General features: G+C 37.1%; 1 protein-coding gene across 6 annotated transcripts in view; it reads right to left on the bottom strand.

Annotated features, from left to right (window-relative positions):
• The window catches only part of senp6a (SUMO specific peptidase 6a), a 48285-nt gene extending 33914 nt beyond the window's left edge, over positions 1-14371 (bottom strand). For 3 of the 6 annotated variants that reach the window (XM_088934133.1, XM_088934144.1, XM_088934152.1), the window contains exon 1: positions 13480-14371. In XM_088934133.1, the coding sequence (XP_088790259.1) occupies positions 13480-13510 (31 nt within the window). In that variant the 5' untranslated portion in view covers positions 13511-14371. The remainder of the gene's footprint in view (positions 1-13479) is intronic. The other 3 variants (XM_088934160.1, XM_088934169.1, XM_088934176.1) reach the window with 1 other exon arrangement.
• Between the last annotated feature and the right edge of the window lie 5940 nt (positions 14372-20311).

Here is a 20311-nt window from a genome sequence, read left to right as displayed (position 1 = left end):
CATACAAAGGATCCAACATTGTGATGGTGTCCTACCTTCATTTCTTTTTTCCTACACAGGTCATCGTTTTCTTGAACAGTCAAAATCGAAAATTGAAAAAAGCACACTGAATCTTTAATTCGACTCATGAAACAACACATTACTTGAATGCCTTGAATGTGGAGGTGCTTGTTAGTTTTCTAATGTATGTCCTAATGTAATTCAAGGACATACCACAGAAAAGCTTAGAGCTTAACAAAGCTAAGGCCATATTTTACAAATCAAATGACATAAGCTGATGTAATACTATTGGCAAACAGATTACCTGGCACAAGAGAAACCAATAAAGAAGAACACAAAAGAGTCAGAATTTTATTAGCAATGTGCTTTTACATACATACACCATCTCCTTACCCCGCCTACATTAAAAATCTCTTTGGAATTTGTTTTAAGGAAACATTTTACAAAATGAACAAGATCTAGATAGGTATCCTTTAGTCACCACTTGTAGTAATACAGACATAAATTATACTGATCACAGGTACTCACAATTCTATGAAAAGCAATTATTATTAATAATTATTATTAATATCTTCCACTACATATTTATATCTATACACACAGCAATACTCCACAAAATGTAGGGAGGCAAGTAAAAGGATAAACCCAGATACTCACACAAGACGTACACACCTTTGGTCAACAGCTAAGAAAATGCTATGAATACGGCCAAAAAGTTGTTATTAATTTGTAGCAGATGAAAACATATCCAAAGCATTTTAGATTGTTCATATAAAAAAAGGGGCATATTTTTCTAAAACAAAAACAATATGAACAGCACTACCGTTATTTAAAGCACAATCGGCACCATATTTGGCACGTAAGTAGAGCACTGTAACAAAAAACTACATATTCCAGATCCAAGCAGGCACACAATGTGTTTTGGCATGAAATTCTCACATACAGCATTGTTATGACTTACTCAATCAGCATCACGTCTGGTGTAAACGTATTTTGCCATGTTAATTTCCTTTCTTGCGCGAGACTGGGTACTTCAGCTAGTTTACTTTAGTTTCTCATGTGCGCATCTTGTGATTTCTGTGTTGCTCAACAATGCTACGTTATTCTTTTCCTTGTTCATTTCATCTGATGCCCTGTGAAGGAGCTTTCTGATAAGATTCATGCTTCCAACAACTTCCCCCCATAGGCTACCACCTAAGAAACTTCTTCACCTTCTTCCACTACAAAAAGGCAGTACATGTTTGTTTTGTTAGTTTATGCTTTCCGTTTTGGGTATTGGAATGATAGAGAAGGGGATGTTGCTTTTCTTAACATCAAATTTTTAACAGGGAAAAGCAGTTTCTTACATTTGAGTTTGTCCCAACAATGTTTGACACATTTCAGTTTGCATCTTTTACTTCATGAATCCAACTGTTGCCATGCAGTTCTATATATAGTTCAGTTAGAAGTGTTGACATGAATCATGTATTCAATCCAGATTCTGATGGACTGTGTCCTCGGCAGGGCCCCTTAAAGAATACTGCATCTGTAGCTTTGTACAGCTGTACATCTGACTATTTGCTAGTCAATGCCCGACGAGTATTTAACCAATCTGCCAAAAATGTTATGTTTTAGTTTGCCAGACATAAATTGTTCTCAAATCCCATTGAAATAGCCTTTCCTTGAGATCCAGATTTGGGCAACTTACCAATATTTCTTGGAAGATCACAAAGCAATATACTGTAATCTGGTACTTGATCCTCATTTTCTGCACGAAGCCTCATGATGGCACTTCAACACTAGTAGACAGGGAGTTGTTTTGATTTGCATTTTAATCCAACCATGAATGTCTTTTAATCATTGCTTAGTGAGTGGACCTCCCATTTAATATGATGTAATAAAGGGCTTCGTTAGGAGTAGTGTTACACTATTTTCATCCTAATTTGCATTTAGAATTTACAAATGACAAATTCAAGAATTGGGAACTAAATTAGCACGTCATGAGCACTCTAAAAAGTTCTTTTTCTGAAAGAAATAGTCTTGAATCATTAGGAAGGAATTTATATCTTTTGTTCGTTTGACATTGTTATAGACAGAATTACTTTTTTTATGGCAGCACTTCAAGTTATCTTCTGGCTATGATACTGTGCAGCAATGAAGGTGCTTGCAAAAGTATTCAGACTTTTTCCAATAGTGTCCAATTTTGTGATATACATTTATTAATATTTTATTCAGAACCTGGGCGATCAAACTGAAGACTGTCCCATTTCAGCCATTGAACACTGTAGCACTTTCAAAGTTGTCACTGGCCTCACAGTGGCATCCCTCATCAGTTTCCACTTGACCCAGCTGCTGCCTAGTGGGGAGGGACGGGCTGATTTAGGCAGTGCCTGTGCGATACGACACCTTCCATTTCTAGATGATTGAGTACAGTGTGCTCACAGAGATAGATATTCAGAGACTTCACTATTTTTGTACCCTTTCATCTGTCCTTTTCAATTACTTTATCCCTGACTTGCTTTGAAAGCTCTTTAGCTTTCATGGTTATCTTAGCTTGAAATTCACTGCTTTACCGAGGAACCTCAGAGACTGATGGTTTTATTCTGAAATCACGAGAACCACTTTTCTTACACAGAGGCCACTCAACTAATTTTATGTTCAATTAATACACTTTTGTGTACCTAAATCTATTTAGGTGTGTAATAGTAAGAAGTTTGAATAGTCAATGTTTCTATTTTTCTTTCTTATTATTTGTTTGCTTCTTTTTATTTTTTCATTTTTCTTTGAATTTGTGGAATAGTTTGTGTAGATAATATTATGTGCTGCTTAAAGAGACATGCAAGTTTAAAGGAACAAAATGTAAAACTGTAAGTTACACTCTATTGAATAAAGATAAAAATGACACATCAAAAGTTATTTAAATCTCACTGATACTGTAGTGCTAATCTTTCCTTCCCTGTTCCTGTTATGCACTCATATTGTCTTGTATTTCCTATAATCGGCTTTAATAAAGCCCTCAACTACTGTTATTTTGGTCCATCTCCTTTTTTATCTTCTGAAAGTCCACTGCATTGGTCTGATCCCTCCGTTTAGCCCTGTAAATTAAAACTGATAATTGTGATCTATACACAAAAACCAATAGGTACTGTAGATTATTCTCCAATATTAATTGTTAAATCAAGGTTTTATTTAACCTACGATGTCCCATTGAGTATAAGATGGAGGTGGGACAAGAAACAGACATGAACCTTTTCATTGAAGTGTGAATTGGATGACATCATAATTTATAAACGTCTGATTTTTTTATTGCTGTTTTAATAATTGGTTTGCCTGTATTTTATTTTTCCAATCATCAGTTTTTCTAAACAGTTGATAATATGAAGTATTTCTGACACTGCAATAAGAGGTGAAATGTGACCAGGGTGGAACCAACCACCAGGTAAATTGGGGTGCAGGTAGGATATCACTCCAAGCCACCAGAAAGCAAAAGCTAGAGAAAATGACGTGAAAGCATTTCTTTTCTTTTGTTAGGTGGTAAAGCAACCCTATTGGTTAGTGAGCCCATAAAAAAAGGTCATTCACAGATCATGAAGGCTAAGGATCTGTGCCTGTGGCTGGAAGGTTGCTGGTTCAAATCCCGCAGCCGGCAGAGGAATCCTACTCCGTTAGGCCCCTGTGCAAGCCCCTAACCCCAACTGCTCCAGGGGTGCCGTATAAATGGCTGACCCTGCACTCTGACCCTAAGCTTCTCTCTCCCCGTCTGTGTGCTTCATGGAGAGCAAGTTGGGGTATGCGAAAAGACAAATTCCTAATGCAAGAAATTGAATAGGGCTAATAAGGTGATCTTATCTTATCTCTTAAGACTCTAGAACTACAAAACAGGAGCACACCATCCGCCCTGCCAACTCGGCACAACTCAACAACAAACAGTGATGTAAAACTGTGGTGAATGAGAGGAGGAGGTTTGACTCATCTAAAACATCCAGGTTTTTGTAGCCCAGGACCCCACCCAGGTCCTCTTGAGAGAAGCAATGGTATCAGCTTTGATAACATGGCAGGTTAGCTAGAGCCACATTCCCACAAGCTTTTATGTAAAGACCTGCTTTCTTTTTGCAGTTTTAAATGGATTTACCTTCAGTTCTTAACTGTGCCCTGTTGTTCACGATACACTGTTGATTCCGACATGGGTTAATAGCGCTAACTTTCTCAATACCTTTATTTCTATTGAATTTTAGCAACATTATCTTTAACACAAATAGCAGCAAGGTGCACATCTACGGACACCAAGTGTGCTGTAGATGCTTCTGCCTGGCATTCTGTATACATGTCCGAAACAAACAGGCATTTCACTTTTGTACAGGTGTATTTGGAATAATTAAAATAATGGCCAGGACAAAGAGTGCTATGGCATATCAGCGCTAAAAGAAGCACAGCTAAATGTCTATATCCTAACATTGACTGCCTTATTAACTGCATCCCCACTTTATCTAGATGTAGAAAATTACATCCATGTAAATACCTGAATCAAATTCAAAGAACTTTATTGGTATGACTGATGGGTTACAGTGTGGCCAAAGCAGAAAAACTTAACAACATTTACAGTCATTTACATTACAAAACATATTGTTGGACACTTACAACATGATTGTGAGACAGTGAGCCTATCTGTCCCTCAGGCTGTGACCAGAGATCACATTTTGGGCTGCCAGTTCTACTGAGTTTCCTTTCCCCTCTCCAGCAGGATTGGAAGCTGTTCTGATCCTGGCAGGTGTGGGAATTCTGGTGATTAGATTTGTTATTTTAGGGAAGAATGTTTGTCTCATCCCATTTTTTCCCACAGTGCAGCAGAAAGCGCATGCCTGTCTCTGCTTCTCCCAGCTGGCAGTCAGAGCAGAGCCTGTCATCTATTTGCAGGCAGATCTGCCTGTGTAGCCCGGTTTCTATGGCCAGGCTATGGTCACCGTGCTTGTCGAAGTTTGTTTCTCCTTATCTCTTCGCCCTTGCTGTCTCTTACCTTGCTCAGATGGTGTGTACTGTCTTTGTAGGGTCTCATATCACTCCTGCTTGTGTTGTGTTTGTGTGTCTCTCCCAGTGGGTAAGGTAGTATTGTTTGGCTTGTGCTGCAGTTAGGTATGTGTTGTTTTAGCTGTGCTGCCTGAGGTAGGCTTGTGTCCATGAGCTTCAGAACCAGCTGGCTAAAGGGGGATCTTCTGGGAGCCCAGTTCTTGGCTCAGCAGGGCATTTTGTTGGCATGAATTATGGTCATTGTTTTATAAATGTTACCAATATTTTATTGCTTTTTTTCTGTATATTGATTAGCAGTGGGTACTGGCCTACTTAGTCCTGTACAAGTCATTTGGTGTTTTTCTTTGCATATGGAGAATATTATTACAGCGCACAGGGTGTTCTGTAAAAACACTGAGTGCCCTGGATGTTTGTCTCATTAAGTGTAATCCTGGTCTGCGACTGGTCCAAACACTTTACATTCATATAGTGCATACTGGGTTAAACTTTTATCTCTTAAAATCTCTCCTATAGGTAACTTCATCCGATTAAGCATTTTCCATTTTGCATTGTTGTGTGTGACACAGGTATACAGTAGTTTATTGTTAAGATACAGGCCATTCTTTGAAGTATTTTAGTCAGGCCTACATTGGAGCTCCACAGCTGTCCCTTACCTTACCCAGTCAACTGAGGCAGGCAAGATGGCCAGAGTCCAGATGACCAGGCAATCTTAGTAATATTTAACAATGATCACACCATTCCTGGCAGGCCACTAAACTGCTCTTTCTGAGGACGGTACAGTAGAGTAGAGGATGCACACGTACAGAGAACAGGTGAGCCCCAGCGCAGCAGGAATTAAACAGATTAAGCAGGATCAATCAGACATGTGGAACAGAAGAAAAAAACGCCAGTGTAAGTAGGTTCCTCCTTAACACGTCAGGTACAGAACTCATCCAGGTCATTTCAGCAATGAAGAGACTGATGTTAGGATTTATGCAAGGATTTTTTGCCGCGGTAATGGTAGAAATATATATGTCCTATTTGTGGTTTCCACCAGACTACAACACATCTTTCTCCTGTATTGTCATATACTAATTATAACACGAAAGATGTTCCCATTTGTTTAACATCCATTTGGGAAGTGATGAAGTCCTGAAAAGGAACTTTTATAAGAAACAAGTTCCCCTTTTTCTTCCAAAGTATATGTGGCTTGTTTGAAAATTTGAGTGCCGTTTTTTTTGTTCTGTAAAAGGGATAGACCCTCACAGCTTTTGTTAAATAACTCTAAATAACAGTTATAAATATTTATTTACAATAATTAAACACATACAACATGCATGCAACATTCAACACTTAAATATTAAATGTCCTCTTCCAGCTGTTTGTTCAGTCAGTAATTTCCTTTACATAATCTACAGTGATTCCTCTATAGTGTTTTCTAAGATTCTTATTTTTGTAGAATTTGTAAAGCACAAAATTAGTTTGGTAACTAAACCATAATCTGTAGAATGTATATGCTTATGGCATGCTGCTAATTATGTTGCCCAAATTTGAGCATTCACCCCTTATCTGCACACCTCCTTAAATGCCTACTGTCTATGAGGTTTTTTTTATTAGACACTTATTCAAACCTCTTCTAAAATGCAAAATTATATCTTTATTCCACATAATATGCTGCTTGAGTTCACTGCTGTTGCTTGTTCAAAATACTCTTAACAAGCTAATTAATGAAACCCTTCCTTTGGTAAAATCATATTGACCACCCATCCTGCTGTCATACTTACAACCCTGGAGAGTAGTTCTGAGTTTTGTTCATAAAGCCTTGCATGTAAAAAGTTAAGACATTCGTCTAACTTCTTGTTCAGTTTTGTCACCATTTTTAAAGATTGGCTGCACATTGTGAAGATCTCATTTTCTTAAATACAATTAGTAGAATACCATCATGCCGTGGGGATTTATCCTAAGAGCTTCTCCACCTTTAACACATCTGCCTCTCCTATGCTGATATTATTTAATATAGAGTTTTGCCTTTCTTCAGCCTGTCCCTGATGCATTATAATTTCCCTTTTACAGTTTAAAACCTTCCTGTTTGAGGTCTGTGACAATTAATTATTTGCTGTTATTTTGCAGGTACAATGCTGAATTCTACTGCAAAATTATTTTTTAGTCTGTGCTTGCAGTTAATTAGAATATGGAGTGGCATTTCTCATCCAGTTTGCCCTCATAAAAAGGTATGACATGGAATTTAACACATATGAGAAAAATAAAGGAATAATTTATTCCTGTGCATGTATTTTATTAATTCTGTGTTATATGTTATATTGCACATTGATACACATGAGACAGGGGTCTCACTTTAAGACTGTTCAGGTGTGGTACATTATGTTTTTCAAGTTTGATGAACATAAACACAAGAGGAGTTCTGAGAGTGACTGAGTAACATGTTTCACTGTGTTCCATTCCAAATGATGATGATGATGATGATGATTATTATTGTGCCTGGATTGGTGGGTGATGTGTTCATATGTGGGGGGATGGGGGGGGGGGGGTGGCACAATCTTTATATTTAAGTCAGTTTGTCCTATGTGACTGAAAAGGATAAGAAGCACTGCTACAATGTAATTCTTATATTACCGGGGTGACCAGCTTGTATCTACAACTTTTTATTCAAACACGCGTGTTATCCATAAGTGTAAGGATATTATTATTGTTGTCATTATTATATCATAGAGCAGGCGCCACTGTTTGATCATGGTGCAGGCAGGGTTCAGAAAGAACACCACCAATTTAGTTCTGCTTGCAAGGTTACTTAGGTAAATATCAGGCTTTCCTTCCGCAACACATTCCAAGTCATGTGTCAAAGTATCCTGACATGAACAACAATAATTAGGTCTTCACCTGCACTTAGGGTCTTGTCTATTTTTTGGCCTGTCCATTTTTCTTTAAATAAAGCTATATGGACAGATGAGTCCAGGATACACCAAAGTGATGGCAAAGTTAAAGATTGGAGAAACAAAGAAACTGAAGATATTCCATTCTTATTGGACAGCACTTTACCATGTAGCATGATAATGACACAAAATATACAGTTCACCACAAGGCTCAGATGAGCCCAGAGAAGAGCCCCCTCAGCCAGCTGGTCCTGAAGCTCAGTGCCCTGAGTCACACACATACCAGCCAGCACCAGGACAACACTGCTAAAATACCACCAATGAGAATCAGCCAAATGACAAGCCAAACCCCATCACCCCACACACTGGGACACACATAAACCAGAATGCTACCAGGTCAAGTATCTCACCAGAGTGAGGGACAGCAGGGAGAAAAATATGATGAAGTACAGGATCGGTGACCACAGCCTGGACATTGAAACTCGGAGACACAGGCAGATCTTAGATCTGGCTGCCCAAAGAGGACAAGCTGAGCTCCCAGGGCCAGCAGGGAGACACAGCAACAGACCTGTACTTCCTGCTGTTCTACAAGAAACACTCCAGGATTAGGCAAACATGCGTTCCTAAAATAATGAATCTTAATCCTAGAATTCCTACTCCTGCAAGACTCAGAACAGCTTCCAGTCTCACTAGGGGAGGGTGGAAGAAGATCTCCTGTCGCAGTACGAGAAACACAGAGTAAACCTCCCAGATGTTGTTGGAATAGTCTCATTATAACAGTCTAATTATAATGTGTTTTTACAGCAAATGTTTTTGATAAATGTTAATGCTTTGGGAACACTGTAATTCATGAGTCATGCCAATAAAGCTCTGAATTTGAATTTCAACTATATGCACTCAAATGCATCTAGGAATACATCAGGAGAAAAAAGGGCAAAAAATGTAGACTGGCCAAATCAATCTCCACTTTTAAATCCAACTGAGAATGCATTTTAGGCCTGCATGCTTAAGAAAGCAATAGTCAGAACGCCCCAAGAACTGCCAAGAACTCAAAGGGGCCGTGGCCAAGCCTCACAAGTGTTTACACAGAGTTTGCAGAGCTCCATGGGTCATAATCATAATACCTCTTTATTTTTACCTCAAAGGCACATATAACCAAATATAGACTTTTCCACTTGAAGGTTACCTAAGTGAAAGGGTCCCAATACTTATGATCAACCGATTTTATTTTAATATTAACCAACTGTGTTTGAAATGACCAAGAAAAATTAAGTTTATATTACAATTATCATTCACACCACAATTATTATATGGTCATATAAACAGAATGATGCTGTATGGACTGAGGCGACAAGCTAAACAAATGTTTGATCACTATTTACACCTGTTTAGTGTTTTTAGTTAAAAAATAAATCTGCTTTGTACTTTTTTCAGGTCACCTAAGGTAACGAGGAGAAATTTTTAAGTATATTTGTTTCCTAGACACCTTTTTTCCTTCGTAGAAACTAATGCACATGTAGCCAGAAGTACATGTACATTTTACATTTTTAATATTTTGCAATGCTTCACATAGTTGTAACACAACACATAGTTACTCCCTAGCTCTCTCTGTCCCTGGGTACCACTTGGTGTATATGCTAACAAAACACCTTGCGCAGTAAGACGAGAAATCAAGAAATTAATTCATCTTTCTTCTTCCACTCATTAGACTTATTTTTAAAAGTACTGACACCCGGAGAAAACCCTTGTGAACAGGGGAAGACCACACAAACTCCACGCAGATAGGACCAAGGAATTGAACCCAAGGCCCCCAGCACTGCGACGCAGACACGCTGACCACTGTGCCACCTTAACCTACAATCTACAAAAATAAGAATACCCTTCAGCACTCATGGACCAGTGATCCCTTCAATTACACAGCACTTGCTTAATTGATCATTTGCTGCGTGACCCTTAAGTATAACTTTAACTGCGCTCTCTGGCACCAGGGCTGTAGACCCTAACCTAGCCTATTTCTGTCTGGAGAAACGGTCACAAAATCCCTCTATCCTGTAGTGCCAGATTCACAGGTGTTTGAACAGAAGTGACCCTTGGATTTTCTGGATTTACATTTGGGACGAATATCTGTACAATGCCACTAAGATTAGGCTACTGTTGGCTTTTTATTTTTCAGTAGTACAAATTAACCAATCCATAAACTATTTTGTTGTATTATGCTTTCTGTTTGTTTGTTGAACGTGAAATTCATGAGCACTCACTTCTCTGTGTAAGGTAACAATGTGGTCCACCTGCACACTCACTGCTCTCTGTCACCTCTGGGACTGGCTCAAACAAAGGTGCTTGAATCACTCATCTAAAAACACTGTCTTGTTCATCTGACACTGTTGCTTTAAAGAACTTCTTAGACTCAAACTACAAAATGTTTACATTTTGCATTATATCCCCTTTAAAAAGCAGCATAATGTTCTCTTTCTCTCTTTTTCTTAGCTAATTTTAATCAGTCACTAAATCTTTGCAATATGCACATAGTTGCAATTTTTTGTAAAAAATATTTTGGACATTTATGTTAAAATAACAGTAAAATAATATCCCTGGTAATGTTGATGAAAGATTACTTTTGCCTTATAAATGAATTGTTTATACTAGAGAAGAAAAAGTATTCTTAAACCATTTCTATCACTTTTCCTGAGCTGACAAATGTATCTTAATACTTTGGCATGAACCCATGCCAAAAAAAAGAGGTCAAAGGTCTGATGTCACATCTCACTTGAAGAGCAGCTTCAGATCTTGAATTTAGTATTGTTGAAAGGTTTCTGGTTTGGAGGAATATCACATTATGGTAAATAAAAAAGCCATGCTATGTGGTGCTGTGTGCAGTTTGTCAGTCAGGGATGTCATTGCTGCAAAGAAATATTCAAACCTGCCATAATCCTCACATTACAGGTAATCGTCAGGTCAGTTCAGGTCATATCAATTCAAATTTTCACAATATGTAAAACTGTGATGCAAGTATAGAGACCCATGTTAGCTAAGGGTACCATCAATACTGAGATACCACAACGAAGTAAGCTACAGGCTAATTTGCTTTTGAGCATGCCCTTCTCTGCCCAATCTATTAATAATAGAAACAGAATATTGCGACATTTATAATATATTTAATTGCTGGATTTATGTATTTTAGCTGATTATCCACCATTCACTTGATCAGCTGTGCATCGTGTCTTGAGCAAGCTATTTGTGGAATTCGAATGTAGAAAGTCACGCACTAAATTATTCACCTCCTACAAAGCACTTCAGCTTTTATGAAAAAGGGAACAAATAATGCAGTAGTCAACCTACAAAGCTCACACCACCTTGGAAAAAAATGAATTTGGGACAGGAGTTGTCAGCTTATCTCAAACAGCTAACACTCGCCAAGTGTGCAACCAAAACAAAGAGTTGCCTATTTCATACGAATGATTCAGTTCCCAAGCTGACGTCCATTCTCCTCGTCTTTACTATCCCCGTGTTTCACCAGCACCGCAGTCCCTCTTACCCAGTTTCTCCTTTATACTGCCACTTTCTCTTTGCCCATGGAACTGCCAAACACTGCTCTCCCTCTTCACAGCTCTCATTAACTTGGAACTTGGTTCTATTCCTGCTTAACAAGTGTGTCACATGCTTTGGCTTTCATAATATATATTTTAGTTTACTAGAATATTGACTGTTAAATAGATTGTTCTATTGTTTTGCTACTGTCTTCGTGACTTTCTTAGCCATCTGCAATTATTTTGTATTAAAGTATGTACTATTTTTAGACTTTTTGTATAGCTTGTATTATTATAAGCAGCTTTGGGTAAAGGCATCAGCCAAATACATTATTAATATAACAATGATATATATATCTAAAAGGAGAGTTCCATGTTGCATGCAGTCCAAACAAACAAAAGTAGGTTCTCTTTCACCACAGTGGCAAAAATTACACATTAATACAACAGACTTGACATATCTAGACCATGTATCAATCATTCTGGCTCCACAGAGGAGACAGTCTAGAGATTAATTTGAACAGAAGATTAAAACTGGAGGCCCTGTCCCCCTTTTGCTTAATATCTTAACATACTCAACTGTACATTAGTGCAGGCATAAAATGCATGAATCTTTAATGTTCTTTAAATGTGACCTACCACCACCACAATGTCGTCTTTCGTCACGGTATTAAGTGACATGTAAGTAAAACAAAAGGCATAAAACAATAAAACAGGACAAGGGAATACTAACATTTATAACTCATGTTTAAAATACACGTATGGGAAATGATCCTTACAGAAATGACTGGACATACATTTTAGACGTGGTTTAGAAAACGCTTAAAAACAAAAGTATTCCAGGGAAACAGTTGCCAAAAGACTTCACTACTTCTTTGTATTGTTACTCTAGGAATGCAGTCTTCCGTCAGAACATGACTCGTGTTTCAAACTTAATAAACCCGCTGCACGCTTTTGCTTATACTCTCCAGATTAGGGTACAGCAAAATAAATATTCAAGTACTTTCTTCACTGGTACTCCTACAGCATTTCCTTTGGCCATTATCAACTTGGATCCTACTGTACGACAGCTTATGTCTCAGACACTGCATCAACATCATCGATATATCGACAGTCAAAACACTGCATCCCAACAACCCTTCAGCACAGCAACTTTTTCGATGATGAAAATCCTATAAACGGAAAATTTCAGCTTGTTTTTAAATATGGAGCTTGTTTCATCTTCCATGTCTCTCACAGCCACATTTATAACCGCACACAACGCTTGCATTTTCGGAATCAATACATTATATTCCAGATATTTCTTTTAAACACGATTGCTTTAGTCCCTGCTCTGCTGCTGAAGAGTTTGTGCTAATATTTCTCATGCAATTAAAGTAAAATATTTTTTAAACAGCATTGGGTAACGCATCCGCTTTATTATTTCTCTATGAAACCTTTACACAGTGCTTCGTTTTACAAATTAACAACAGGTTTGGGGCATTTAGGATCGGACTGTAAAGACATTAATTTTGGCCATTACAAATAAGCTGCAACAGAAATGCTGCAGAAGCACGCAAGGCAGATGAGACGGATACTCGTTTAATATATACTCAGCCTTAAACGTAATTTAAACGTTTTAAAACGGTGCACCGTAATTTAACTTTATTTGTACACAAATTCTGAAGTTCTAAGGTGGTTGATAATACCGGTACGGATTAAGAAACATTAGTTGTATAGGTAGAAAAATAAGCGAAAACCACAAAATGTGCCTGCATGAATTCACGCAGTTTTTCAAAGCCAAATAAAACGGTACACACCTCAGACTATACCAATACGGTATTTGCGAACGGTTCCCCTTATTTTCTAAAAACGTCCGTCACAGTCAGATTTGTACATTTCGTTTTTATAGACAAATAAACGACCTCTGTCTAGGCCGTATGCTCTGTTTACCAATCGTTTTGCAAGAAATGAGACAAACTATAGCATGGAAGCATACCTACTTGTAGCCCTTAGCCTTCAAAAGCACATACAATATTTTGAAAAATCAAACTCCACACAACGCCACGCAACGATTAAATATGTCGCCAGAGGCCTACCTTCAATAAACAGACTTCGTTTGTGGGCCATGTTTATTCCATGGTGTTGTGGTCGGGTGCAGTCTGCTCCTCGGCTTTTCTCGTCTTGGCGTTTACCACTTGCTGAAGCAGCTTTGCTGATTCTAGTCCCTTCTACCAACCAAGAAGTCAATATTTTCTTTTGGATATAGTATACCTTGTTCTCACCTTAACTGCTTCTAGATTTTTTTTTTAAACCAAGAGAACTCACGGGATTTCCCGACGCTTACTCTTTTACAAATATCGTTTATTTACTTGGTCCGGCTGGTTCTGACTATCTCCTCTGTGCAATTTTGGGGGGTGATAAATAAACCGACTTTGATGCCTGGTTCTAATCTGTACAGTATCCGAAAAACAAATGAAATTAAATTCAGTGCTACTAAACTTTTCTCAGCGCAGCTTTCGAAAAACTATCACTCCCGTCGACTGCACCACTTTTCCGGGCGTCTCCCACCTCCAGCCAACCCTCCTCAGCAAGGATTAGTGTCTCAAATCAAGCCCCCGGATGCAGTTAGCATAGGCCGCACTTTGCGTTATCGCTGTTGTTACAGCTAATACTAAAGTCCTTTAAAATCTGTAAAATAATTCAGGTTTCTCTATCATTTAGAAACTCGGAAATCGTTTGGTAAGCTTTCGGATTCTAAATGCATTGCCTATCAAAGATGCACACTCGAAATTAGACCGTAGTGTTGTTTAGGTATGTAAAATGCAGAATCTCTCAAACAAAATTGGTAATGTTCTCAGATGTAAAATCTGTATGTCCTGTAATTCATCCATTACTATATACAGTAAAACCAGTATAACACAAAACTGTCTCAACCCAAGTCTTTTTTGGGGGGAGGTTGTCTAAAACGTTAGCTGCTTAGGGTAGCCAGCAGGGTTGTTTTTGTCCCGCCCCAAAAAGATTAGCTGGAAATCAAACACAGGAACCTCCGACATATCGTAAATTAATAAAATGTCACGAAACATTAACAGTCTCACCTATAAGACACTCCAGACCTGTGCTTCTCGATTTTTTCTTGCTGGGGTTAATATCCCCACATTGAAAATTATAAATATACTGAAAATCTGTTTAGATTTGTAAGAAATGGAAAGCAAAATGCGTTTCACAGATCCATCCATTTGTACATCAACAGAACAAAACGGATTACTATGTAAAAATGTTCCCTTCTATTTTGGAGAAAACGTTTCTGGACATTACCTGACTTGTCTCTGAGGAAACTCGGGTGTCTTGGACTCTAGATTCATAGCAACTTTTAGAATATATGCTACCATCTACATAAACTACTGGTTCTCAGTAATACCTTAATTTACTGTACATTATTTTACCCACAAGATTTTTTTGTACTTACACATCATGTTAATTTTCTATACTGTAAGTCACCCTGAATAGGGACATCCGCTTAGCACATAATTAGCAACAACAAACTGCTAGACCAGCAAAAAAAAAAAATAATGATGTCGCTGAAGATAACAGATTGCTTCTTGGAAATGTGAAGAAATCCAGAGACAATTTATCACCATATCCATAAATCCATTATTAGAAAGCCATTTATTCCTCAAATCAACCCCCCAAATGCAGTTAGCATAGGCCGTACTTTCAGTTATTGTTGGCAAGAGTCAGAATAAATCAGGGCCTATCCTACAAGCATGGGGAGCAAGACAGGACTACACCCTGGATAGGTTGTTTGTCCATCTCAGGATACTCACACATGAAGTCTGTTGAAGAGACACTAATTAACTTCAACAGCATGTTTGCGAATGGGAGGAAGAAACTGGAGCATGTGGAGAAAAACCATACAGACATGCAAGTTCCACCCCCGTCTCCCCCCCCCACCCCCGTTTGGAATTGAATCCAGAAGGAATCCAGCAGCAGGGATTGCAAAGTCCATAGCTTTTACACCTGCTTTGATGAGACCCTCTCTGCATCTCATTCTGTGCCATGTAACTGGGACGACAGAGCTTCTAGCCTAAGGCATCTCTCTGGTCAGGCCAATAAGGATTTTTCTTATAAAAGCAATGCAATGCCTGTCACAGTCCATCAGATATTTTATTTTTGGTATTCACCGGAAAAAAAATGTGTTCCAGTATTAATGAAGTCTGTGCTTGGCCTATTGTTTTGCGATTTCTAATGAATTCTCGATATTCTGCAGATGATAAAAACATTGAATTCTGGCTCTATCTAGACAGTTTGTGTTACCTAGGATTTCGGTAACCTCTTCTAGTAGGCCTTCGTCAATAACAGTCAAGGGATTCATCTGTCAGTTCCTTAAAAACACAATAGCTGACGTATCCTTAACCTTTACTTATATTATTGGATATTTTGTAAATTGAACAACTTTTGTGGGAAAAGCGAACTCAGGGGTTTGCACAATATCCACCATTTAAAATATAAATTGAGTGTTTCAAGAATATAAAAGCAAGCCTTTTAAAGTAAAATAGATCATGAATATCATTCCTGAAAATAAGCAAATTGGTATGATTTTGTTGTTATTTGAGTATAACTCAATCCAATACTGCCATATCATCCACTATACCACCACAAAATCGCTATAATTTTTAAAGAGCTTTATTTCTTTTAAGATTGTGTTTTATCAGTTTTAAAAGATCTTTATAGAATTTGAGTACAACCTTTTTCTAAAAGCTTGTCAAACTTTACCAAATATAAAATCTCCCAGGAAATTACTGTGTATAATAGAATTTCTAGGGTGATTCTACAAGTTCTTCACCAGAAAATATTCCTCATGTATTTTTTCCCAAATAATGTTTGGAAAATAACGCTGCAAATCTAGAAAAGAAAACTTTATGCTGTGGAATAGATATTTTGCTTAAGTCCATCATTATATGGACTTCAACTGGGAACAAAAAATTAGGAAGAAATTCTGAGCTTCAGCTGAAGAAAACATTAAAATTACTCATCAGTTTTACAATCCAACATGCTGAATATGACATTCTGAAAATGAAGAGGAACTATGTTAATAAACTGACTTTCTTTTGCAAAATGAGCAAACATAATTTCATTTTAGATTTAAATACAAAATCTGATATGAATAAAGAAGCTTCATAGTTCTGAGAAGACTTGCAGAGATTCATAGAATATAATTGAATGCAGGCATTTATTCAATGCAGACATTTCCTCCCACTGACAATATTATGTATGAGCTGTTGTCACAATATGCATTATAGCTCTTGTGATTCTTCTTGCTAATGGGTAAGAGAATGAATGTTACACTAAATTCTTGCAACCTTTGATTAAAGTATGAATTGTAACTTCTGGATTAAAATATTTGATGCAACAATTAATGTATAAAGATTTTCTGAACTTTGAAAGCTTCAGTAAAAAGCCGTCTTTTATATATTTTTATTCTATGTTTGGAGCACAGAAAATGCCAAGAACCTTTTGGAAAGCAATTGCGCTGGCTGTGGTAAGGATCTTACTCTTCCCCATGATGAAAAATGTTCATGTTTAAGTCAATTTAACATTTAATGGGTAGGTTTAATAATTATTTTTCATCAGTGCTAGATTAATCTTTATGTTCTCTTATGTAATCTATGTAAACTATTGTATTTTTCTTGTTTCAAGGTTTAATTTGTGCTTTTGTTGTTTGAAATTGTTAGTTCATAATCTTGCTGAAAATGCAACTTAAATTGATTAATTGATTGAAGTCCTTCTGCCCGGCAATTTAGCAGTGATAAGATAATGTCCCTAAATAGTGACATTTAGCCATGTATGGAGACAAATTATTTAACAAGTATACAAGCGTAGAATTTCCATGAATGTATAAAAGAGTTCAAAACATACAGTGTGCTTTAAATATAGAGAAGACCCATAATATATTTTTGTAATGGAAGTTTAATTGCATATTCTGTAGTGTCTGTTTGATATGCAAAATAATACCATCTCAGCCTTTATAAGTTACAGTCTATATAGATATTAAGAGTGAAATTACTTTCTAAGTCTTCAGTTTTTAGGTTGTGCAGGGGCTACCTCAAATACACTGCACACAATTTCAATTACTTTTTGAAAAAAAAAGTGGTTTTAGATATTGCATAACATGAAATGGTGAGGAACATTTATAGTGCATAACTTTATTTAGTCATGCACTTTATTTAGTACTTTGTTGAATAGCTCCTCAACTGAGATCAATAATACCACCTATACCTCCAAAAATCAGCCATATCTGTTACAGAACACAGTCCCCATGGGACTAGCCTGATGGGTTAATAGCAATGAGATGTGATTTCTGAGCAGTTATCAATACAGGAAGAATTTTAGCAATGCCGTTGAGAAGACTGTAACCATTTTAAGGTGTCAGATTTTGTTTTTCACATTCACTGCCCATGATTTAAAATGATCAACATTAACTTAATCTCACTGCCATATACTGTATAATAGTGCTATTTTGTCAATATTGCCAAAGTATGGATCCCTGGAGAACTGACCTCAGCTTCAGAAATTTCCCTCTACTCTTGCATGCAGAAGTTATGAAGCACCTCAAACCCAATCAGTCTGTCCTCACTGCCCAACAGGGAACCTGAAACCTGTTTTGTTTTGTAGATGTCTGAAAGTGCCTAGTTTACATTATGCGTCCTCAATATTTATCTTATGGAATGGACCTGTGACCTTCAGTTCAAAATTACCTGGGCGCCTAAGAGACTGCTCATAATGAAAACTAGTGCACAGGCTTATTTCCTGATCCCTCTTAATTGGCTTTTTTTTAATGAATTTATTCTGAGTTCAACTTTCTTATACAGTAATGGCATCACATAGACAGTATCTTCATTAATTGACAATGCAGGTTAACCCATGTTGTAACACCCACTAGCAAATCCTATTTTTTAGGATTTAGTTTGGATTTCTTCTACTTTTGACTCAGTTTAATTTTTACTTCCAGCTCACAGGAGTGAAAAATTTTATTTAAAAAAAGTATTTTATTTACAAGAATGAGAAAGCACTGTATCCGCTAAATAAATATCTTCGCTGCCCACATGAAGTCTTCTTGTCACAGTTGGTACAATGAAAAAGCAAGGAAGTAAGAAAAGCTCTTCTGAAGACAGACCAAGACAATTTCTATAAAAACATGTATGATGAAACACGTTTATATGAGTACTTGAAGTCATTGTTTCAATGTGAAGATAATTAGTGTCATAGACTATCGTCGTCAATCTAAAAAAAACTGGAAAATGTCTACAATGTTAATCTGTGGCGCTAGTAATGTGTTTTTATTATAGTTTTAGTCATGGGATGCTGAAAGATTTTTCAAGCGAGTGTTCTGTAGAACTGGAAATGTTTTTCACCACTAGGTGGCAGTAACGTTCAGTGTTTAAGTCAATCATACAGCAGTGATTTTGAACACATCACGCACTTTGTTGAACAAATCTAGAGGAGAATGACTGTGGAACTAACAATTGATTCATATGGTGAAGAGATTAGGATATTTGTTTTTCAATCTGTAGTTCCTGAGGACAAGACTCAGACTTGCGTTTCATTTTTGTCCAGCTCTATATTCCGGTGTTTTATTCTTATAATAAAGCTTGGGTATTATTTAAAATGGACAAAATGGGGGTCCCTTTGCGGCAGTTGTCGAGTAGTTTAATCTTCTCAAATTGGGATATGTGGTGAGCTTCAGAATGTGGTCCCCTGGTCATTAGGTGTATTGTGTCAGCAGCATTTACTGGTAAACTCATGTTGAGATTTTCATTCAAGTTATGGCTGAAGAAATATTATACTAGAATACTTTCAAGGGATGTAATGAGATTTACACAAACTGTGTTTTTTTTCCCCACAAGTTTGGCAGACTTATTTTTGTGCTTCAGTACCGTAACAAAGAAGTTAATAAGTAATGTGTGGAGTATTCATAAAAACACTTGTAACGGGCTATATTAAGAAAGGCAATTAAGTGTCAACAGAAGCAATTTTGTGTAAAATCCCCAGTGGTGCACTTTTAATTAAGCTAATATTGATCCTGTAATGAGGGTACATATTTAGTTTAGGTACTGTAGATAGCAGCACAGTAATAAGTTCACAAAAATCAAACATGTCTGTAATAATGTACTCCAAATGTCTTAACATTTACTGTAATGACAGACTAAGATTCTATTAGTTTTATTAAAGTTTTTATAACTAAATTTGAATGCATGGATAAAAAATGTCAATAAAGAATAGTACATTTGTTTATTATAGAATGTTTTTAGTGAAAGGTGTAAAATATTGTAGCAGTCCATGTAAACCTCTGTAATGTGCAATGCTCAAAGACATAGTCTTCATACATAAGTTTTTTAAATCTCAATAAGAGCAAAAAATGTGATTTACAACATCTTACTATTGTTTCTTTGAGCAAGAACTCAAGTCATCGAAGAGTAGATTTGCTTCCATCAGTGTCAGTAGAGGTCTCTCAGACGTTTAAATATCTGTGAAGGAGCAACTGGAATGCATGACTGTGTTACAGGTACGAGCACAATACCAATAAAAAACAAATTCAAGATTTGTTGATCATGTATTATTTTAGCAATGTGCTGTATTGAGCATTTTGGTGTTTTTTTATTCTATTGGGATAGAAGTTGAAGTTGTGGCCCAGGATGAAGGCGAGTTTGATTCTCATTGTTAAAGCTGATGGAATGGACTGTTGGAGAAGCAAAACCACATGGGTTTCTCAGCAGGAATGAACTGGACAAGCATTCAAGAAAGCTGAGGTGATGTCTGGGAAGAAAGGAAGTCTGTAGATCTGTGGTCGTCCTCATTAAGGCCAACAATGTGTAAATCAGCAGACGACTGGAAATTCACAAATGTCTTTCCATCACTTTCAAAGAGAGG

This window comes from Atractosteus spatula, chromosome 2 (genome assembly GCF_055471065.1).
Source record: "Atractosteus spatula isolate fAtrSpa1 chromosome 2, fAtrSpa1.hap1, whole genome shotgun sequence".
Classification (NCBI taxonomy): Eukaryota; Metazoa; Chordata; class Actinopteri; order Semionotiformes; family Lepisosteidae; genus Atractosteus; species Atractosteus spatula.
This window is presented reverse-complemented; position numbering and strand designations above follow the sequence as displayed.